Source organism: Lemur catta, chromosome 7 (assembly GCF_020740605.2).
Source record: "Lemur catta isolate mLemCat1 chromosome 7, mLemCat1.pri, whole genome shotgun sequence".
In the NCBI taxonomy this organism is placed as follows: domain Eukaryota; kingdom Metazoa; phylum Chordata; class Mammalia; order Primates; family Lemuridae; genus Lemur; species Lemur catta.
This window is the reverse complement of record NC_059134.1, coordinates 71,590,006-71,607,697: the sequence shown is the minus strand read 5'-3', so window position 1 is coordinate 71,607,697 and position 17,692 is coordinate 71,590,006. Positions and strand designations below refer to the sequence as shown.

The following is a 17,692-nucleotide window of genomic DNA, read 5'->3' as shown; positions in this document are numbered from 1 at the left end:
TGATAAAAGGAAGTGGTGTCTTATGTTCTCTAGTCATTGATGCATTCATTCAACAACTACATTAGAAGTTTGAGAGTAGAGGATGAATAAAATAAAGAATTCTTGCCCTCAGTGAAATTACAAATTTGCTAGTCATCTGGTGGTGATAAATTAACTGATTTGGTACATGTTATAGCTAAATAGCAGTATTAACTACCTCATGATAGAATTAAAAGAGACAGTAACATTTATTAATGCAGAAAGAAATAACTTTACTATTGAGGAAGAAAGTTGTTATTTATAATGGATAAATTAATTTAGACACTGATTCTAAATAACATAAAAGTATATTGTGGTGAATTAGCACTCCCTAGATTTGAACCCTGATTCTACCACCTGCTAGCTGCTGTGTGGATGGGCAGATTACATAATCTGTGTGCTTAAATTTCTTCATTTGTAAACTGGGGATAATAATGGTAGCTACTTTATAAAATTTGTGCAGATTAAATTAGTTAATACATTATTTGAAGCAATGTTTAGCATATGGTATCTATATTTGCTACAGTTTTGGCAAACATGTTCCATGGCTACTGTAGTCTTCAGAATTTTATTTTTAATAGTGGTATAGTACTCAGTTCCATGGAGGTACCATAACTTTTTTTCTTTGAGGTTCATTTTCATTTTAGAGGATGAATATATGTATTGTTGAACTCAAATAATTGTTTCTCCATTTTCTTAGGTGTCTTGAATTTTCAAGATCAGAAAGCATTTAGATGGGTAGCAGGACTGGCTTATTTTTTTTCTGAGATTTAAATTTAAATTGTAAATGAATGTCTACCGCAGAAGAAGCCAAGAGCTGTTAAAATAATTCTTCTGTTTTTGAGTATGCAAATGGTATCCAGAAGTTTAACTGAATAGTTTAATTGCCCTCTTTTGAAGAATTTTAAAGTAGCTGCAGCCATGTGATCTTCACTGAGTTACTTTATGTTGGGAAAATTTTGGCAGATAGTATACAGTCCTCATTCAAATACTAGTTATATTGTTTTTTCCTGCTTGCATTAGGGGAACATTAACACTGAAGTTTTCATTTAGAATTAGCATGTAGGAAATGATTTCCTGGTAAATGTTTGTCATGAAATGAAGTTTTATTTTAAAAAAATTAATGGAGCACGTCAGTGCAGCAGCCTCAGAAAAATAGCTGAAGCATAGGGTTACTTTTGGACAATCTGTTAAGTCCTTTTATTACCATTTGAGTATACATGCATGATAACTTCTTTGAAAATGAAAATATGATAACGTAGTTGCTAGCAGACAACTCATTTAATGACTATTTAGAGTTGAATTTACTTTTGCATTATACTACTTTGGGTGTTGGTACTAGAAACAGAGCAAGCAAATAAATCAGTGATGTGAAGAAACCCCACACTATTAAAATATATTTCAAACTATTAATTTTATACATCTGTCAGTAAATGAGAGTTAACATTCATTTGAAATATTTAGACCAAGTGTGTTCTCCAATGAATAAACTGTCAAAAACTTATTTTAAAAATCGTGATCACCGTTTCAGAATAAATGTTGTATTCATTACCAAATATGGTAACCAAGAGAATTCTTATATAACAAATTGGCATTGGAAGATGAGTTATAATTAAGTACCTTTATCTCTTTGTAAAATGCTATTTTGTTTTAATCCATCTGATTTTGTGAAAAATAATGTATTATGGTATTGAATGAAAGGTGATTACATTTATTTCTCTTACTGTATATCTGTACTATTTTGCCACTGAAATGCCTTCTTTAAGACTGTCCAATAGCCCTTATTCTTTCTTGTTTGAAACCCATGTTCAGTAAATTAATTTCCATATTTGTTAAGCAGGGTGTGTAACCAGCTCCATGAACCCCTATGTATTTTTTATAATCCTCTCCCTTAACTAATATTTGACCCTTTGTATTGGTTCCTAGAAATGATGGACTCCTGGCCTCAAGTGATTCTCTCACCTCCCAAAGTCCTGGGATTATAGATATGAATCACCATACCTGGCCTGAAATGTTGGAATTTTCTACAAGACAAAGGAGTTGAGATTCTGAAGGCACCAGGGCAGACTTCCTAATGCCAAGATTCACTATACCCCACAACCTGCCCCCAGTTCGTGTAGCCCTTTGTGAGATACACCAATGGTCTGCCCCAAGGCACATGATGACCCTTAGTCAGAGAGAGGGAGTTGAGGCAGCTTCTCCGATTCTCCTGATAAGATATCTGTATTAAAAATTCCTTTCTTCCTTGGCAATCCTCATCTCAATAATTGGATTTTGTGCGAGGAGAACTGGACTTAGACCGAAACCCCCTTGCAGTTTGGATGATAGGTGCTTTTAAATGTTGTGGGGAACTAAAGAAATGAACAAGTAGGCCTTTGCACTTAAGAAGCTTATTTTATTCTTTTGGGTAGAAACACAGGTTCACAGATTCTGTGTTAATCAGGATGTGTTTAGTTGTGGCAGAAACTCATTTTAATCTGGCTTAAGCAAAGAGGGGAATCTGTTGGCTTATATAAATGAAAAGATTTGCCTTGGGCATGCTTGGATCCAGATGCTTAATGTAATATCCAGAGTCTATCTGCATTTTATTTTAGCTCTGCTTTCTTCTGGCTTGGATTCATTTTTAGGCAGCATCTCCCACATTGGATCAGCTTAGTAACTTCAACAAAAAGCTTCCTTTTCAAACAGTTTCAGCAGAAGTCCTGGGGTTAACTCTGAAGGGCCAGATTTGGACCCTTTGGAGTGGTTGGGGGTGAGGTGGAGAATAGAGAGATGGTTCAGTTCTGTTTTAACTACAGGAGATAAAAGAGGGATAAGCAGTATCCAGAAAGGAAGCTATAGGTTCTACTATCAGAAGCAAAGATGTTGAGTGGGCAACAGACAAAAGTTGACAAAAAGAAAAAACTGTGATAAAAATCTTTGATTGATTTAAAAAGATGAATTCTGATAAGAGCTGCTTAGGAAAAGCTTCTGAGAGGAGATAGTATTTGAATTGGGCTCTGAAGGACAAGTAGAACTTTTCCAAGGCAGAACATGTAAAAGAAAGGACTTTACTGGTACACTCATTTGAGGATTTTGGCAATGAAAGAAGAAAGTTAAAATGGAAGCTACTGGAGTCTAAAGGGTAATGTTAAGAATTCTTCCCCACTCAACATGGAGAAAACAAGCATTTTTATGGCAGAGGACCCTAAACTAGTAAAGGAGAAATTAACAATTCAAAGGAGGCAATCCTTAATAAGGAAGTAGAGGGAAATTCAGTAGGGTTAAGAATATATATGAAGGATGTAGTCTTAGAAGGGAAAGAACTGCCCATTCTCTGAGGACATGAAAGGAAGGTGGTGGTGGTAGAAGTTAAACAGAGAAGTTTGTCTTTAAATAGTTAAGTGGCTTTCCTTTTGTCTTTTAAAAATAAGAAGAAAAGGTTTGTCAGTTATCTATTGCTATGTTACAAGCCATTCCAAAATGATTCTCTGTAGGTTAGTTATTTTGCTTGAGCTCATCTGTGGTCTTGTGTTACTCGTGTAGCTGTGGTCACCTGGAGTGTGGATAGATAGTCAAACATGGTAGCTTCACTCAAATGTCTGCTGGCTGGTGCTGGCTGTTGGCAGGGCTTCTCTCTCTGATTCTCTCTTACAGTCATGTGGCAGCAGCCACATTTCAAGAGAAGAGCTGAAGCAATAAAGGCCTCTTGTGACCTACTGTGGGAACTCCACTCCCACATTGTCACTTCTTTCCATTCTGTTGGTCAAAGCAAGTTGCAAGACCTGCTCAGATCAAGAGAGTAAAGAAATATACCCCACTTCTTTATGGGAAAAGCAAAAAAATTACCTTGCAAAGTGGGGAGTGTATATTGGAATGGGAGGAATTTGTGTCCATTCTCCATGGTCCAACATTTTATTCTGAAAAGTTTCAGTCATGGCAGCCAAGTTGAAAGAATTTCAGAGTGACTACCCATATACCTACCACCTAGATTGTATTACAAACTTTTTTTTTTTTTCTCCTAGAGAGAGGGTCTCATTCTGTCACCTAGGCTGGAGTGCAGTGGCCCAATCATAGTTCACTGCAGCCTCAAACTCCTAGGCTCAAGCAAACCTCCAGCCTCAGCCTTCTGAGTAGCTGGGACTACAGGCATGCACTACTATACCTGGCTAATTTTTCAATTTTTTGTGGAGATGGGGTCTCCCTGTATTGCCCAGGCTGGTCTCAAACTCCTAGTCTCTAGCGATTCTCCCACCTTGGCCTCTCAAAATGTTGGGATTACAAGTGTGAGCCACTGAACCTGGCCTTAACATTTTTCTATACTTGCCTAATCACATATTTATCCATCTATCGTCCCGCCATTTATCAATTCATCTTGTTTTTTGGATGCATTTCAAAGTAAATTATAGATATTAGTACTCTCCTCTAAGTACTTTGTGCATAGTTAGCAGGGATTCAATATTTACTTTTTTCTTTTGATATAAAGTTTACATACAATGAAGTGTACATATTTTTTTGCTTCTTTAAAATTTATTTTTTATTTCGAAGTATTATGGGAGTATACATGTTTTTGGTTATAAGGATTGTTTTTGTAATGCTTGAGTCAGGGTTAAAAGTGTGCTTGTCACCCAGATAGTGTTCATTGTACTGGTTAGGTAGGTTTTTGCCCATCCTCTCCTACCCCCTCCCAAGTGTACATATTTTAAGTGTACATTGTGTGTATGTTTTGCAGTCTACCATAGAAAGGAAAAGTTCGGAATAGCTTTTCAGTGAAATGCCTCAGAAATTAAACTATAGTTGTATGAAAAAATTACAACATAATACTCTAAGAATATTCCAAGGACATTCCTTGAATACCTCTTTCTTCATGTTCTCCTCACTAATCTTTTTTTCCTTTAGTATTACCTCAACACTTAGTATCTTCATTTGTGTTATATTAATTTTAATTCACTTTGGATTTTTCCCTACCTCCTTTCATGAAGCATTTATTAAGCGTATACTGTAGACACATACTGTATTTGCCAGAAAACAAGACCATGGGATGTAAACAGGGGCTTTCTTGCTTTGTAGGTATTTAAGTGTATCACAAGCCAGATTAGATAAGTAATCGATACCCTTTATTTAATGCTTATGCTGAAGGCCAATGATAAGTACTTTTTTTTAAGTTTTTTTTTTTTTTTTGGAGTGAGACAGGGTCTCACTCTGTCACCCTGGGTAGAGTACATGGCATCGTTATAGCTCATTGCAACCTTAAACTCCTGAGTTCAAGAGAGGGACTACAGGCATGTGCCACCACTCTTGGCTAATTTTTTCTATTTTTGGTAGAGACTGGGTCTCACTCTTGCTCAGGCTGGTCTTGAACTCCTGACCTCAAGTGATCCTCCCGCCTTGGCCTCCTAGAGTGCTAGGATTACAGATGTGAGTCACCCCGCCCAGCTGATAAGCACTATTTCGTTTAATCTCTATAGAAATTTAGAAAATTAGGAGATTGATACTTTCTCATTTTAAAAGTTAGGAAAATAAGGCTCATGGAAAAGTTTTCACTTGTCCAAGATCATACAGCTTGTTAAACCAAGGTGGTGTGACTCCAGAACCTACACTTAACCTTTCTATCATATTGATTAGATGCAGGAAATGTGCCTGCTGGAAATGTGACCAGGTGGTCATATTGCATCACAGGTTAATCTTCGTCTGAATTAAACATTTGTCTTAAATAGAGGAGTATAAATTTTTACAAACTTATCTATGAGAAGGTTTAAAAATAAACTACCTTCTAGTTTTTTCATAAATAGAAATATTAAAGATTTTGAAAAGTTTTCATATTATAATTATTGATTTAACTGCAGATAAACAGAGTAGATAATTAAATCCTTCTATAGATGATTGGGTTTTCCTGCTTGTATGTGAGATGTGCCTCCTTCAAACTTTTTAGAATGTTGGCACATTACCATTCTGATATGAAAAAAATAGTATAATCAAAACTATGTGACAAATTCAGCCAAATTTAACCTTTGAGCAAAATGTTACAGCTTCTTATAGCCTTAACACTTCTGTCTTATTATTTGAATCTATGTTGTATTATACATTTTCAACATTTCTAGAAGATTATAAACCTTTAATCAGTTTATCACATTATATTTTGATAAAATAGTTCCTTATTTTGAGTAGGTGTTGAGTGTTTTTGAGCAATTTAACCAACATCAAAAGATCCAAAGCCATTTTAACTAGCTTTTTGCGTAACAATACACTCTATCTGAACTCTTACATGTAAGTGACTAGCACTTAAGTCAATTACCTGCCAAGAATTCTGCCAGAAGTGCCACTGGTTAATGACAGCCATTTGTGACAGCTGAAATGAAAGCTTCTTAAGTTTATTTACTGTGCCAGCTTTTCTGTTAGGTCAGGAAGGTGGGGTAAAGTCATATATGTTTAAACATCTTCCTGAACCCAGCAGTGTATAACGTATTAAGTGTTCCTTTGCCCAGATGTCACCCAACTGTTTTATGTATTTGATAGTGTATTTTTGTAAGTTGTTTCAAATCCTAAATCATATGGGATAGTTGGCAAACAAATTTATTTGTGTTTAGAAAATCTAATTGAGTGTTATGTTTTTTTTTATGTATAGGTCTTGCTATTTTGGAAGCTACAAGAAAAATAGATTAGGGAAAGGTTTGGTCTTTTTAGTGGACATGGCTCAGATATCCAGCAACAATGGATTTAAACAATGTTCATCTTCACATCTGGAACCAACAAGAACAAAAGATGTGGACAAAGAAGAAGCATTACAGATGGAAGCAGAGGCTTTAGCAAAACTGCAAAAGGATAGACAAGTGACTGACAATCAGAGAGGCTTTGAGTTGTCAAGCAGCACCAGACAAAAAGCACAAGTTTATAACAAACAGGATTATGATCTCATGGTGTTTCCTGAATCAGATTCCCAAAAAAGAGCAGTAGATATTGATGTAGAAAAGCTTACCCAAGCTGAACTTGAGAAACTATTGCTGGATGACAATTTTGAGACTACAAGAACACCTGTATTGCCAGTTACTCCCGTTCTGAGCCCTTCGTTTTCAGCACAGCTCTATCTGAGACCTACTATTCAGAGAGGACAGTGGCCACCTGGATTATCTGGGCCTTCCACTTATACTTTGCCTTCTATTTATCCTTCAACTTACACTAAACAGGCTGCATTCCAGAATGGCTTCAATCCAAGAATGCCTGCTTTTCCATCTACAGAACCTATATATTTAAGTCTTCCAGGACAGTCTTCATATTTTTCATATCCCTTGACACCCACCACACCCTTTCATCCACAAGGAAGCTTACCTATCTATCGTCCAGTAGTCAGTCCTGACATGGCAAAACTGTTTGACAAAATAGCTAGTACATCAGAATTTTTAAAGAATGGGAGAGCAAGGACTGATTTGGAGATAACAAATTCAAAAACTACAGTCAGCAATCTACAGGTATCTCCAAACTCTGAGGATATCAGTAAGTTTGACTGGTTAGACCTGGATCCACTAAGTAAGCCTAAGGTGGACAATGTGGAAGTATTAGACCACGAAGAAGAAAAAAGTGTTCCAAGTTTGCTAGTAGAGGATCCTTGGGATGCTGTTCTTCTTGAAGAGAGATCACCAGCAAGTTTTCACCTTGAAAGAAAGGTGAATGGAAAATCCCTTTCTGGGGCAACTGTAACAAGAAGCCAGTCTTTAAATATTCCAACAACTCAGCTTACAAAAGTCCAGGGCCAAATATCTCAGGTATAGTCTTTTCTTTCTAACTTCTCAAACTTAGTAGTATAACATAGAGTTCATATTTGTGTGTATAATTTATTAGGAAAAGAAATATTTTTCATTTTGAATCTTGTTTTTCTTCACTCCCATGTGTGCTTTGATTCTTAGATTGTGTGGCAAAAGATTAAATGTGATTAGGTCAATTGAAAAATTGCTTTCTATTAATGTTTTTTTCAGATTATAAATAAAAATCCTCTAATCAAGGATCTGGCTTCTGTCACTGAGAAGCATTTAAGATATTTTTTATTTAGCTCTTCATTCTATATATGATCTTTCTCTTCCTTATCTCTTTTATTATTTTCAAGGCAAACAGGGAATTTTGGTTTTTAACCCCATTATAGAAATTCTCATGCGTTTTGTTTTGTTGTTTTTAACCATAATGAATGAATGAACAAATGAAAAAATAACATAACTCAGAGAGAGAGAAAAGCCATTTAAAGGATTCTTCTTAAACACCCATATTGATAAAGGTGAAGAATGAAACAATAGCTGATACGGTGTAATTACTGAGTTCACGTAGTGTTACTATCTATCTGGAAAAATTAGTTAAGGGGTAGGGTAGGTGGAGCAGGATGTCTTCCCTCAGAAGAGAGGCAGCAGGGTTTAGACTTTTCCTTTCGAAACATAGTGTTTTGCTGTTATAATATCTGTGGATTTTGGGAATGTTTAAGCCTCATTCTCACCTTATTGTGAATTATATTGTTCAGTTAATTAGATCAGTACTTAACTGCTATTGTAGCATTGGGATCTAATTAGCATTTAAGGAAGGAGGAGTGAATTCTGTGTGATTTGGCTGGGTTTATGTTGAATTGTTGACTTTAAAAAGCTGTTTTGGATGTCTAGGGAAGAAAGAAGCAGGTGTTAAGGTTTGTAAAAAAAAAAAGATGAGGATGTTTTGGATGACATAATTAGAATCCACAAAAATCTTAACTTAGTGCAGTGTTTCCTAAATGTATTTTGACTACAACTCACATTAAGAAATATATTTTATTAAATTGTCTTAAACTTTCTGGCATTATTTACAAACTTACTGAAATGATCTCTTAATATCTTTCAATTTAAAATCACAAGAATACATTTTAAATTGGAATCAGAAATATAATCTGAGATTTTCTATTAATATTCCATGTTGTGCTAAATGGTGGCTTTTCTTTAAAAGCAAAATAACAATAATCATTCTCTAAAGTATTTGAAAGGAAAAGGGGGAACTTTAAGCCAAGAATCACGCCTCTTCCCCAAAAAGAGAGTATACTTAGGAGTAGAATTGTTGGGTCATATGGTAATTCTATGTTGAGCGTTTTGAGGAACCAACAAACTGTTGTTCATAATGGTTGCACCATTTTACATTCCTACCAGTGATGTATGAAAGTTCTACTTTCTCCAAACCCTCTTCAACACTTGTTATTTTTCACTTTTTAAAAAATTACAGACATCCTAATGGATGTGAAGTACTATCTTATGGTTTTGATTTGGATTTCCTTGATAACTAAATGATATTGAGTATTTTTTCATGTGTTTATTGGCCATTTGTTTATATTTTTTTAAGAAATCTCTAAGTCCTTTGCGCATTTTTAACACATTAACTGCCATGTGAGTTGTATTTAACTCATGCTAGTTTTGAGTCCAGGGCCTCGTGAAGCATATGTAACTCACAGGTCTCTTCACCTTAGGAGCTATGAGAACTATTTTTCAAGTTGCATATAACTCATGCACAGAAAACAATAAAAACTAACAAATTTTTCATTAAGTTAGAAAGGATCATCTTGTCTTTGAAGTTTTTATTCTATTTTCATAATAAAACACTGTGGCCCCAGTGAAAAAAATTTTTTATAGTGTGTCAGTCAATTTGTTAAAATTCGGTTGTTGGCTTTATTCATAATAGCCAAAAAGGGGAAACAGCTCAAATGTCCATCAACTGAGGAATGGATAAACAAAATACGGTACATACATACAATGGAATACTATTTACCCACAAAATGGAATGAAGTCCTGATACATGCTACAACATGGATGAATCTTAAAAACATAATGCTAAGTGAAAGAAACCAGACACAAAAGACCATGTATTATATGATTACATTTATATGAAATGGCCAGAGGAGGCAAATACATAGAAAAAGAAAGCAGGTTAGTGTTTGCAAGGGGCCGGAGTGGAGTAGTGCTTAATGGATACAGGGTTCTTTTTGGGGTGATGAAATGTTTTAGAATTAGATAGTGGTCATGGTTGTACAACGTTGTGCATGTACTAAAAGCCACTGAATTGCACATTTTAAAATGTGAATTTTACCTCAATTTATAATTAAAAAAAAAAAAAAAAAACCCAAGAGAGCACTAGTCCCCCTGATCTTCCCATCCTGCAGGATCTAGGTCAACTGCTAGATTCACATTTGAGTCAATATTCTACTAGAGAAATCTCTCCCCAACTGTAGCTTGAGGTTTCTGGGTAGACAAATTATTTACTATCCAAAGAACCAAGACTGGGACTGAGAGCCTAGGAGCTTACATGTTTTTTTATCTGTTGTACATATTGAAACTGAACTCTTTTTGAGACAATAGGGAGTTCACAAAAATCCTATGAGGCCGGAGTGACCCATCTCTATTTTACAGTTGAGGAAACTAAGATGTAAAGAAGTGAAGGATTTACTATTTTGGTATTGTAATAGTATTTCAGTTAGTTAAATGAGCTTTTAAATTTAGAGATGTATACTGAAGAATGTACAAATCAAATGTAATAAATTACTAATAGCTTTAATAAAATTGAGTGTGATGTTGAGGTTTTGGGGGGGTTTATAGATGAGATTAGATTGGCCATGTATTGATAATTGTTGAAGCTGGTGATGGATACACAGGTGTTCATTATATTATTCTACTTTTCTGTATGTTTGAAAATTTCCATAACAACAAGTTAGAGGTCAAGGAGAGGGTTACAGAACTATTTATGAGAAGCAAAGCTCTGATATTCAAATGCATTTGACTCTAATAGTTTCCTCACTGCCATTTTTATAAACTCTAGTGATAGAACATGCTGTTTTGGATTTAATAAGTTCCCTGTGATAGGAGATAGTCAAACATGGGTCAAATAGTTAGCTTCACAAACTTAGAAAGTTTCTTCATTCCTCTGGAGCGTATGAAATTGGGAAAATGACAGGACAAAATAGCAAAGTGCAAAAATAGAGTACCCTGGGAACAGTTTCTTTTCAGCTCAAAACCCATAGCATAGGTTGCTAATGTTTTTATTGCAAAACTCACCTTCCTTTTCCTGCTGGCCTTCTTTAGTTAGACTGGTCACTTTTAGTTCAACACATGTGTTCATCATGCTTTCCTTTGGGGGCAGGGGTGTGTGACACCCATGTATGTCTCCCTGTATACATCTTTTTCTGCTCCTTTTTAATATTTGTCACAGTGCCATCTTGATAGTTCCTTATTTGGGGTGCTTTCAGAAAGTGCAACCTTGCAGGATTAACGAGGATAATTTCCTAAAGATAGGCCTAGGAAGAAGTTCACCTTGCAAGATCTAGGTAATCAGGTCACATGATTGTTGCAGAGAGCTGCTAGTTGCTCAGACTCTAGGAATTAATTAACTAGGCTGCTGAGCAGGATTAGTTTTAGTAGAAACATGTTCCTAGAATTTAGTTAAAGTATGAAGGGAAGGATTAAAGGTGTAAGGAAATGGGTTATGAGGGATATGAGTCAAAACCAGGTAAGCAAAAATCACATGACTTGGTCAGCTGATCAATTAGAGATCATAGCTATTAATACATCAACTTTACTAACATCACACTATCTGAATTGATGCAGCTTAGACTACCTGCCAGTCTTAAAGGAGTCTAACTGCAGCATGACTGAGGAGGTATAAATTATCATTCCATGATACTCTGCTCTATTAAAATCCCAACTAATAATTATGTTTGAGCCTCACATTTTAAGAGGGGCCATGCATAAACTAGAGTGTGTCTTGAAAAGAGATTATAGTATTCTGGATCTAGAACTTATGCCATTTAAGGAAATGTTAAAAAAATTGGAGGTATTTTGCCTGAAGAAGGGAGATAAAGTCACTCTCTGGATCTGAGTTTCTTCATTCATGAAATAAATTTGGTTAGACTAGATGACATCTGAGATCCCTTTCAGAAATAATATTTTCAATTTGGCAAGTTGCCATGTAAAAGAAGAAGTGGACTTTGGTGGGTCTTTTTTAGGTTTTGTATTTTGGACCTAGGTTTTCAAATCAATTTAGGGAGTAGAATACCTGAAAGATAGTGATCTAAATTTTTTTTCAGAAGAATGGGATGCATTTTTTTAATATACCTAATATGTTAAGTGTATCTCTTTGTGCTACATTAGGTACCAGCTTGTGCTAGATTTTAATAGAAACAAGTGGTAGCAAGTGTTAAAAGTTAAAATAGATTATATAGAAAAGCTTAAAATCAAGCAAATCCTATTTGTTATATTTTTTTCTATGAATTGACAAATTCAATTTAGTAGCTTAATTTTAAAATCTGGTGTCCCGAAAAGTGGAACAAGGACCAATGGGGAAGAAAATTCAGGGAGGCAGGTGTTATGGTTAAATATCTGCAAAGTAACTTATAAAGAACCATTTTATAATGGTTACTTTCAGGTTGTAAACACAATTATTTGAAGCATTTGATCAGAGGTCTGCTGTGTACCTGTTAAAAGTACTACAGAAAGGATTTTTATATTCTAAAATTCTAAGCCCTTTAATAATGTTAAGATTTTATCATCTTGTTTGTGAACACAAAGATAAAGTTTGTTTTTGTGTAGAAAAAACAGGAGAAGTAAACAGAACATTAGTAATAGGCTGACTTTGGAAGTCTGTGGCACAATTTATTGGCATGGAGCTTTTAATTTTTAATTTTTCACACACCATTCATCCCTGTGTACTTACGGACTTTTCCCTGAAGCTCATATTTTCTGTTGGGAAGGTAATAATTGCAATGCCTATTATAATTACTTCACGTACTTAAGTGTTCATTTCCTGTAAGAATTTTGTGCTTTGTGGTAAAAACTCAACTATGGTATTTTTCTTCTCACTCAGCAAATTTACTTCCTGTTTCTGTCTAGTGTCTTTTGTTTTGTTAATAATAACCTAAATACTTTAGTTCAAATTTTTTGTGACCAAAACCAGGGAAAGGCACAGTACTTAAAACTGTGTCTTCTGGCAATTTAAGTTTAAATCAAACTTTTAGTTAATAGCTGTGATTTTAGCTACTTTTAGCAGATTTCAAATATTTTAGTAATGATCAGATTATTTTCATATAAGTGGTTTTGCAAAGTTCTGTGGATATTAACTCTTTCTAAAAGTTAATTGTATTAACAGTAAACATTTATATTCCCACTGGCAGAATGTCTTTCATTAATTTTAAAGAAGAGGGAAAATTAAAGCATTTTCATTTGCTGAGTATTTGAATAGCTCATTTAAGTCTCTTTGTAATAAAAAAATTCAAATAAGGATGTAACCAACTTTGTTCTGAATAATAACTGATTTATTTAATGCTTTAAGTATATTTATTGGAAACTTAGTGCTGTGTTCCATCTAATTTGGGGGTATTATGGCATGCACCTTGAACTTGTGTAAGCATAAAGCTTTCCCATGTTCTTATAAGTGCTTTACAGAATATTGACAACCCCAAATAAGTGACTGAGGCAAAGATCTCAATCGATGGAGGTTTATTAAGCAAAAATTTGAGCACTCATCTGAGAAAAGCACAAACCACAGAGCACCTGTGATCTGTGCTCTGCAAAGAGGGATTTGGGAATTCAGTACTTAAGGGGAGAGGGCATGCAGAAAGAAAAAGGGGGACAGAGTGGGCATTGAGGCAAATGGTTACATTCTTCTGAGACTTTGGTTAATGCCCAGGAAATCTACATTTTATATAAGATAAGGTGAATGTCTGAAGAGAAAAAGGGAGTAAAAGAAGAATCAATTATGTAGGTGTCCCTGGGTGGGTGGAGGAATGATTGAGCTTGTCTCTGTTCCTCACCCGGGAAGATAAACTTGTAATCAGCCTTATTAGTGTGGAATTCAACAGACTTTAGTTTTAGGAGCTAGACTTAGCTTGCATACCTAAAGTTACAATTGCCATGTCCTTGTTTATGGGAGGCCAGCAAAGAATTTCCTTATGAATGATACGTTGGGACAGTCCTTGAGGATGCCTCAGCCATTCCCTTGGGTATCTGGCTAAAGCATAATGGCAGTAACTATTCATTTGGAAGAAGGTATTGCATGACTTGACTCTAGGCTTGACCTTACCTTTTGTATGAGAAGTTGCGGGGTGGTCCTGAGATTTTTATTTTCCTTCACAGTATGTACTGATAAATTTTTGTGAGTTATTTTAAACCTTCACTACTTTCCTTAAACCCCCAAACCCACCTCTGCCAGCTCGCCTCTAGTAGATGACCTCTCTTCCTTTTTTTTTTTTTTTTTTTTTTTTAACTGAGGTTAAGGCCATCCGTTGTGTGTACTTGGCCCCCTCACATTTCCCTCTTCTTTCTGGTTTGAAGGGAAGAGATATTTTTTCCCTTTTCCAAAACTTTGATTCTTTTACCTCTTTTCTTGTTTCTGTTTGTTCCTGTCTTCCCCAAAGTTATTACTCTTTAAAAAAGAATTTGTACTCACTGCCTTTCCAGTCTCTTGCCATTCTCCTCTTGTTCCCATCATGTTGCAAAAACTTCTTTTTCTAGTAATATTACTACTAATTGCCAATCCAGTGACCATATTCACTGTCCAGTCCTTTTGCTTAGTTTTCAAAAATTGACTATATTCTTTTCTTGAAACTTCTGTTGCCTACTTTTCCTACTGTGATCTTTGACTCCGTTTCCTTTACGTAGCCTTTAGACATAGGCATTCTCCCAAAGGTTTTCTTCTTGGTTGTCTTTAATAATTCTTACTGTTCTCCCTTGGTCAGGGCTTTATTTTCGAGGCTCTAAGGTACTTAGATTGAAAGCTACTGATCTAGACTCTTGCAGTGATGTGACTCCTTGGCTCTCTATGGTTGAGATGCTGTGATAGTTAATTTTATGTGTCAACTTGACTAGGCGATGGGGTGCCCAAACATTTGGTCAACCATTATTCTGGGTACATCTATGAGGGTATTTCTGGGTGAAATAAACATTTGAATTGGTAGGCTGGGTAAAGCAGGTTGTCTGCCTAATGTGGATGGGCCTCAACTAGTTAGTTGAAGGTCTGAAGACTGCCCGACCCTCTTAAGAGTAAGGTGGAACTCCTCCTGCCGGACTGCCTTTAAGCTGGAATATTGATTTTTTTTCCCTCTGCCTTTGGACTTAAACTGAAGCATCAGCTCTTCTGGGTTTTAAGCTTGCCAACTTGGACTGGAACTACACCATTGGCTCTCCTGTGACTCTTGCTTGTCAGTTGCAAATCTTAGGACTTATTCAGCTTCATAATTGCATAGAGCAATTTTAGATAGATAGATAGATACAGAGAGATGCTCTGTGCCCCACAGGGGAAGCCCCTTACGTATCTCTCAGCCTCCCAAAGAGACTATCTCGTATTGATGGAGCTTGGCCTAAGATCCCCTTGGCTGAGATGTTGCTCTCTCAGTGATCATAATGGGTGCTGACAGCAATTAGCCAAGAGAGAAAGATTTCCCTGTAAAAAATTACAGAAATTGGATGGTCCCCAAATCATGTCCCTAGCTCTGGAATAGAATGTTTCTGGAATAGAACATTTCTAGATGATGACCTAAACATCTACATGGATTTCCAAACACAGCATATTTATTAGAGAACTTTGTATCTTCCCCTACAAACTTCTTTCTTTCTTCCGTATGTTAGCTAATGCCATTGGCAAGTTTTTCTTACTGATTATCATATGTCTCTTTCATTCATTAAAAAATGTGTGAGGATGTACAATGTGAGAATTGCAAACATTAGTCATTTGCAGACTTCACGTTAAAGAACTTGGGCTAGAAGGGGGAGACAAGATGTGAATATATATAAATGTAGTGCAAATTAGAAAGCCTTGAGGGCTACATAAGAAAAATATGCAAGATCAATGGAGGAAAGAGATGATTTGATGCTTAGATTGTTGGTGTGGAGTTTGCGGGTGGGATGGGAGTATGAGTTAAGGGAATAGGTGTAAAAAAATATATCTGTATATATTGTTTGTTTGTTCCAGAAAGAGTGGAGGGAAAAACCTCCCAAAATGTTAATGTATGAGGTGAAATACTGTATCAGCCCAGCTGTTACTTACCCTTTAACTTTTCAACTTCTATTTTTACCTTAATGTATGACTAGAGAATTAGTTAATTATAATCTGTTTCTGTCACTGTTAATTCTACCTCATAACCTGTTTGAAAGGAAAGACCAAGTTCATGAGGGGTACTGCAAAAAATACAACTTTTTTTTTTATTTTAAAAAAATCTAAAAATGCCACCGAGAAGATTCAGAATCTGTTTTTAAAATAAGTAAAACATGATGAACAGTTCATCATGGAAAGATGATTGTTGGGTCAAGCAAAACTTCAGGTTTTCTACAACATTGCTCCCACAAAGATCACAATGTTGTTTTTCACATTGTGTTTTTTAAGGTTTTTAAGGAGACTTTTTTGAAAGATAGACTGACATAGTGATTAAACATGAGACAGGAAAGCTGAGCTGCCTGGGTTGAAATTCTAACTCTACCTTTATTAGCTGTATGACCTTGTGTGTGCTAATTAACTTCTTTGTGCCTCATACTTTTTCATCTGTGAGATAGGGGTAATAATACGTACCTAATAGAGCTTTTTGATAAATAAATATGTAAATGAATGAATGCCTGTAAATTTCTTATAGTAGACCCTGATAAGACAGTAAATCTGAGTAATTGCTAGATGTTATTTTTTAAATAATACTAATAATTAGAAAAGTTTGTTTTATAGAATTAAATACTAATGAAAATTACTGCTACTCTTTTTAGGAAGTTGTTGAAGGAACTACCTAGTGTCTTATATTCTTTAAATTTTATGAGATTTCTATGGCACATTCATTGGTTATATGTAAGTGAATTTTAACTTGTTTTTAGAAGGAGCAAAAGATTCAACAAATGGAACTAATGATTGAGTACCTTCTAAACTGGAAACAAAGTTCTACAAAAGTACAGAATTCAACAAAATTCTATTCTTGTCCTCAAAGAGCTTTCACATTAGGACAAATATAAAGCAGGATCTAATGATATGATTTTTGGTTCAGACTAAACACTTAGAAGTGCTAGGGGGACAAAATTGTTTCATACTGAGTAATCATAAAGGGCAGGTGAAGTGGCATTCAATTGCACCTTAAAATAGATTTTGACACCTGTTGTGGGGGCAGGTTAAGAGGAAGACATTTCAGGCAAAGCGAAAGGTTGAGAGGCAGGATAGCTTGATTTGTGTTTTACAGGAACAGGATATGATTCAAATGAACGGGGACATAGAAATCTTTTGAAAAGTTCTGGGAAATAAGATTGGATTAGATTGTGGCAGACTTGGAGTGTAAAACCACAGGATTTGCTAGGAAATATCAAATCCCATTCTTTAGAGTACTGTAGTCTATTTGCTACAGTGCTTGTTCTGTAACACAAATTAATTGATACGTGGTTGGTAACTATGGGATTGATGTCAGTCTAATGGGGAAAGTAGCATTAGTTCAAACATAATCTTTGCCAGCATGTTAACATTCTGAAGGAAACAGGGGCAAACTTTCTTATAATTTAAGAGAAGGCTTTTAGCAATATAAGAAGATGTTAAGAAAATCACTGAAAATCCTGTAGAAGTGTCCTCTTTTAGTGAAAATGAGTGGTTTCAAGAACAGTTCCACATTCCACAGTATTAAGCTGTGTGGTGAAACAGCAAATGCAGACAGAAACTGTGAAGACATTTCCCTTTGAATTAAGAACATTTTCTGTTT

The 17,692-nt window shown here is 35.4% G+C and overlaps 1 protein-coding gene and 1 pseudogene across 4 annotated transcripts in view; both read left to right on the top strand.

Moving 5' to 3' along the window:
• PIK3C2A (phosphatidylinositol-4-phosphate 3-kinase catalytic subunit type 2 alpha) overlaps window positions 1-17,692 on the top strand; it is an 89,543-nt gene that overhangs the window by 18,178 nt on the left and 53,673 nt on the right. For all 4 annotated transcript variants that reach the window (XM_045557604.1, XM_045557605.1, XM_045557607.1 and 1 more), the window contains exon 2: window positions 6,623-7,757. In XM_045557604.1, coding sequence (XP_045413560.1) covers window positions 6,687-7,757 — 1,071 coding nt within the window. In that variant the 5' untranslated portion in view covers window positions 6,623-6,686. The remainder of the gene's footprint in view (window positions 1-6,622; window positions 7,758-17,692) is intronic.
• LOC123643164 lies at window positions 5,865-5,955 on the top strand (annotated as a pseudogene).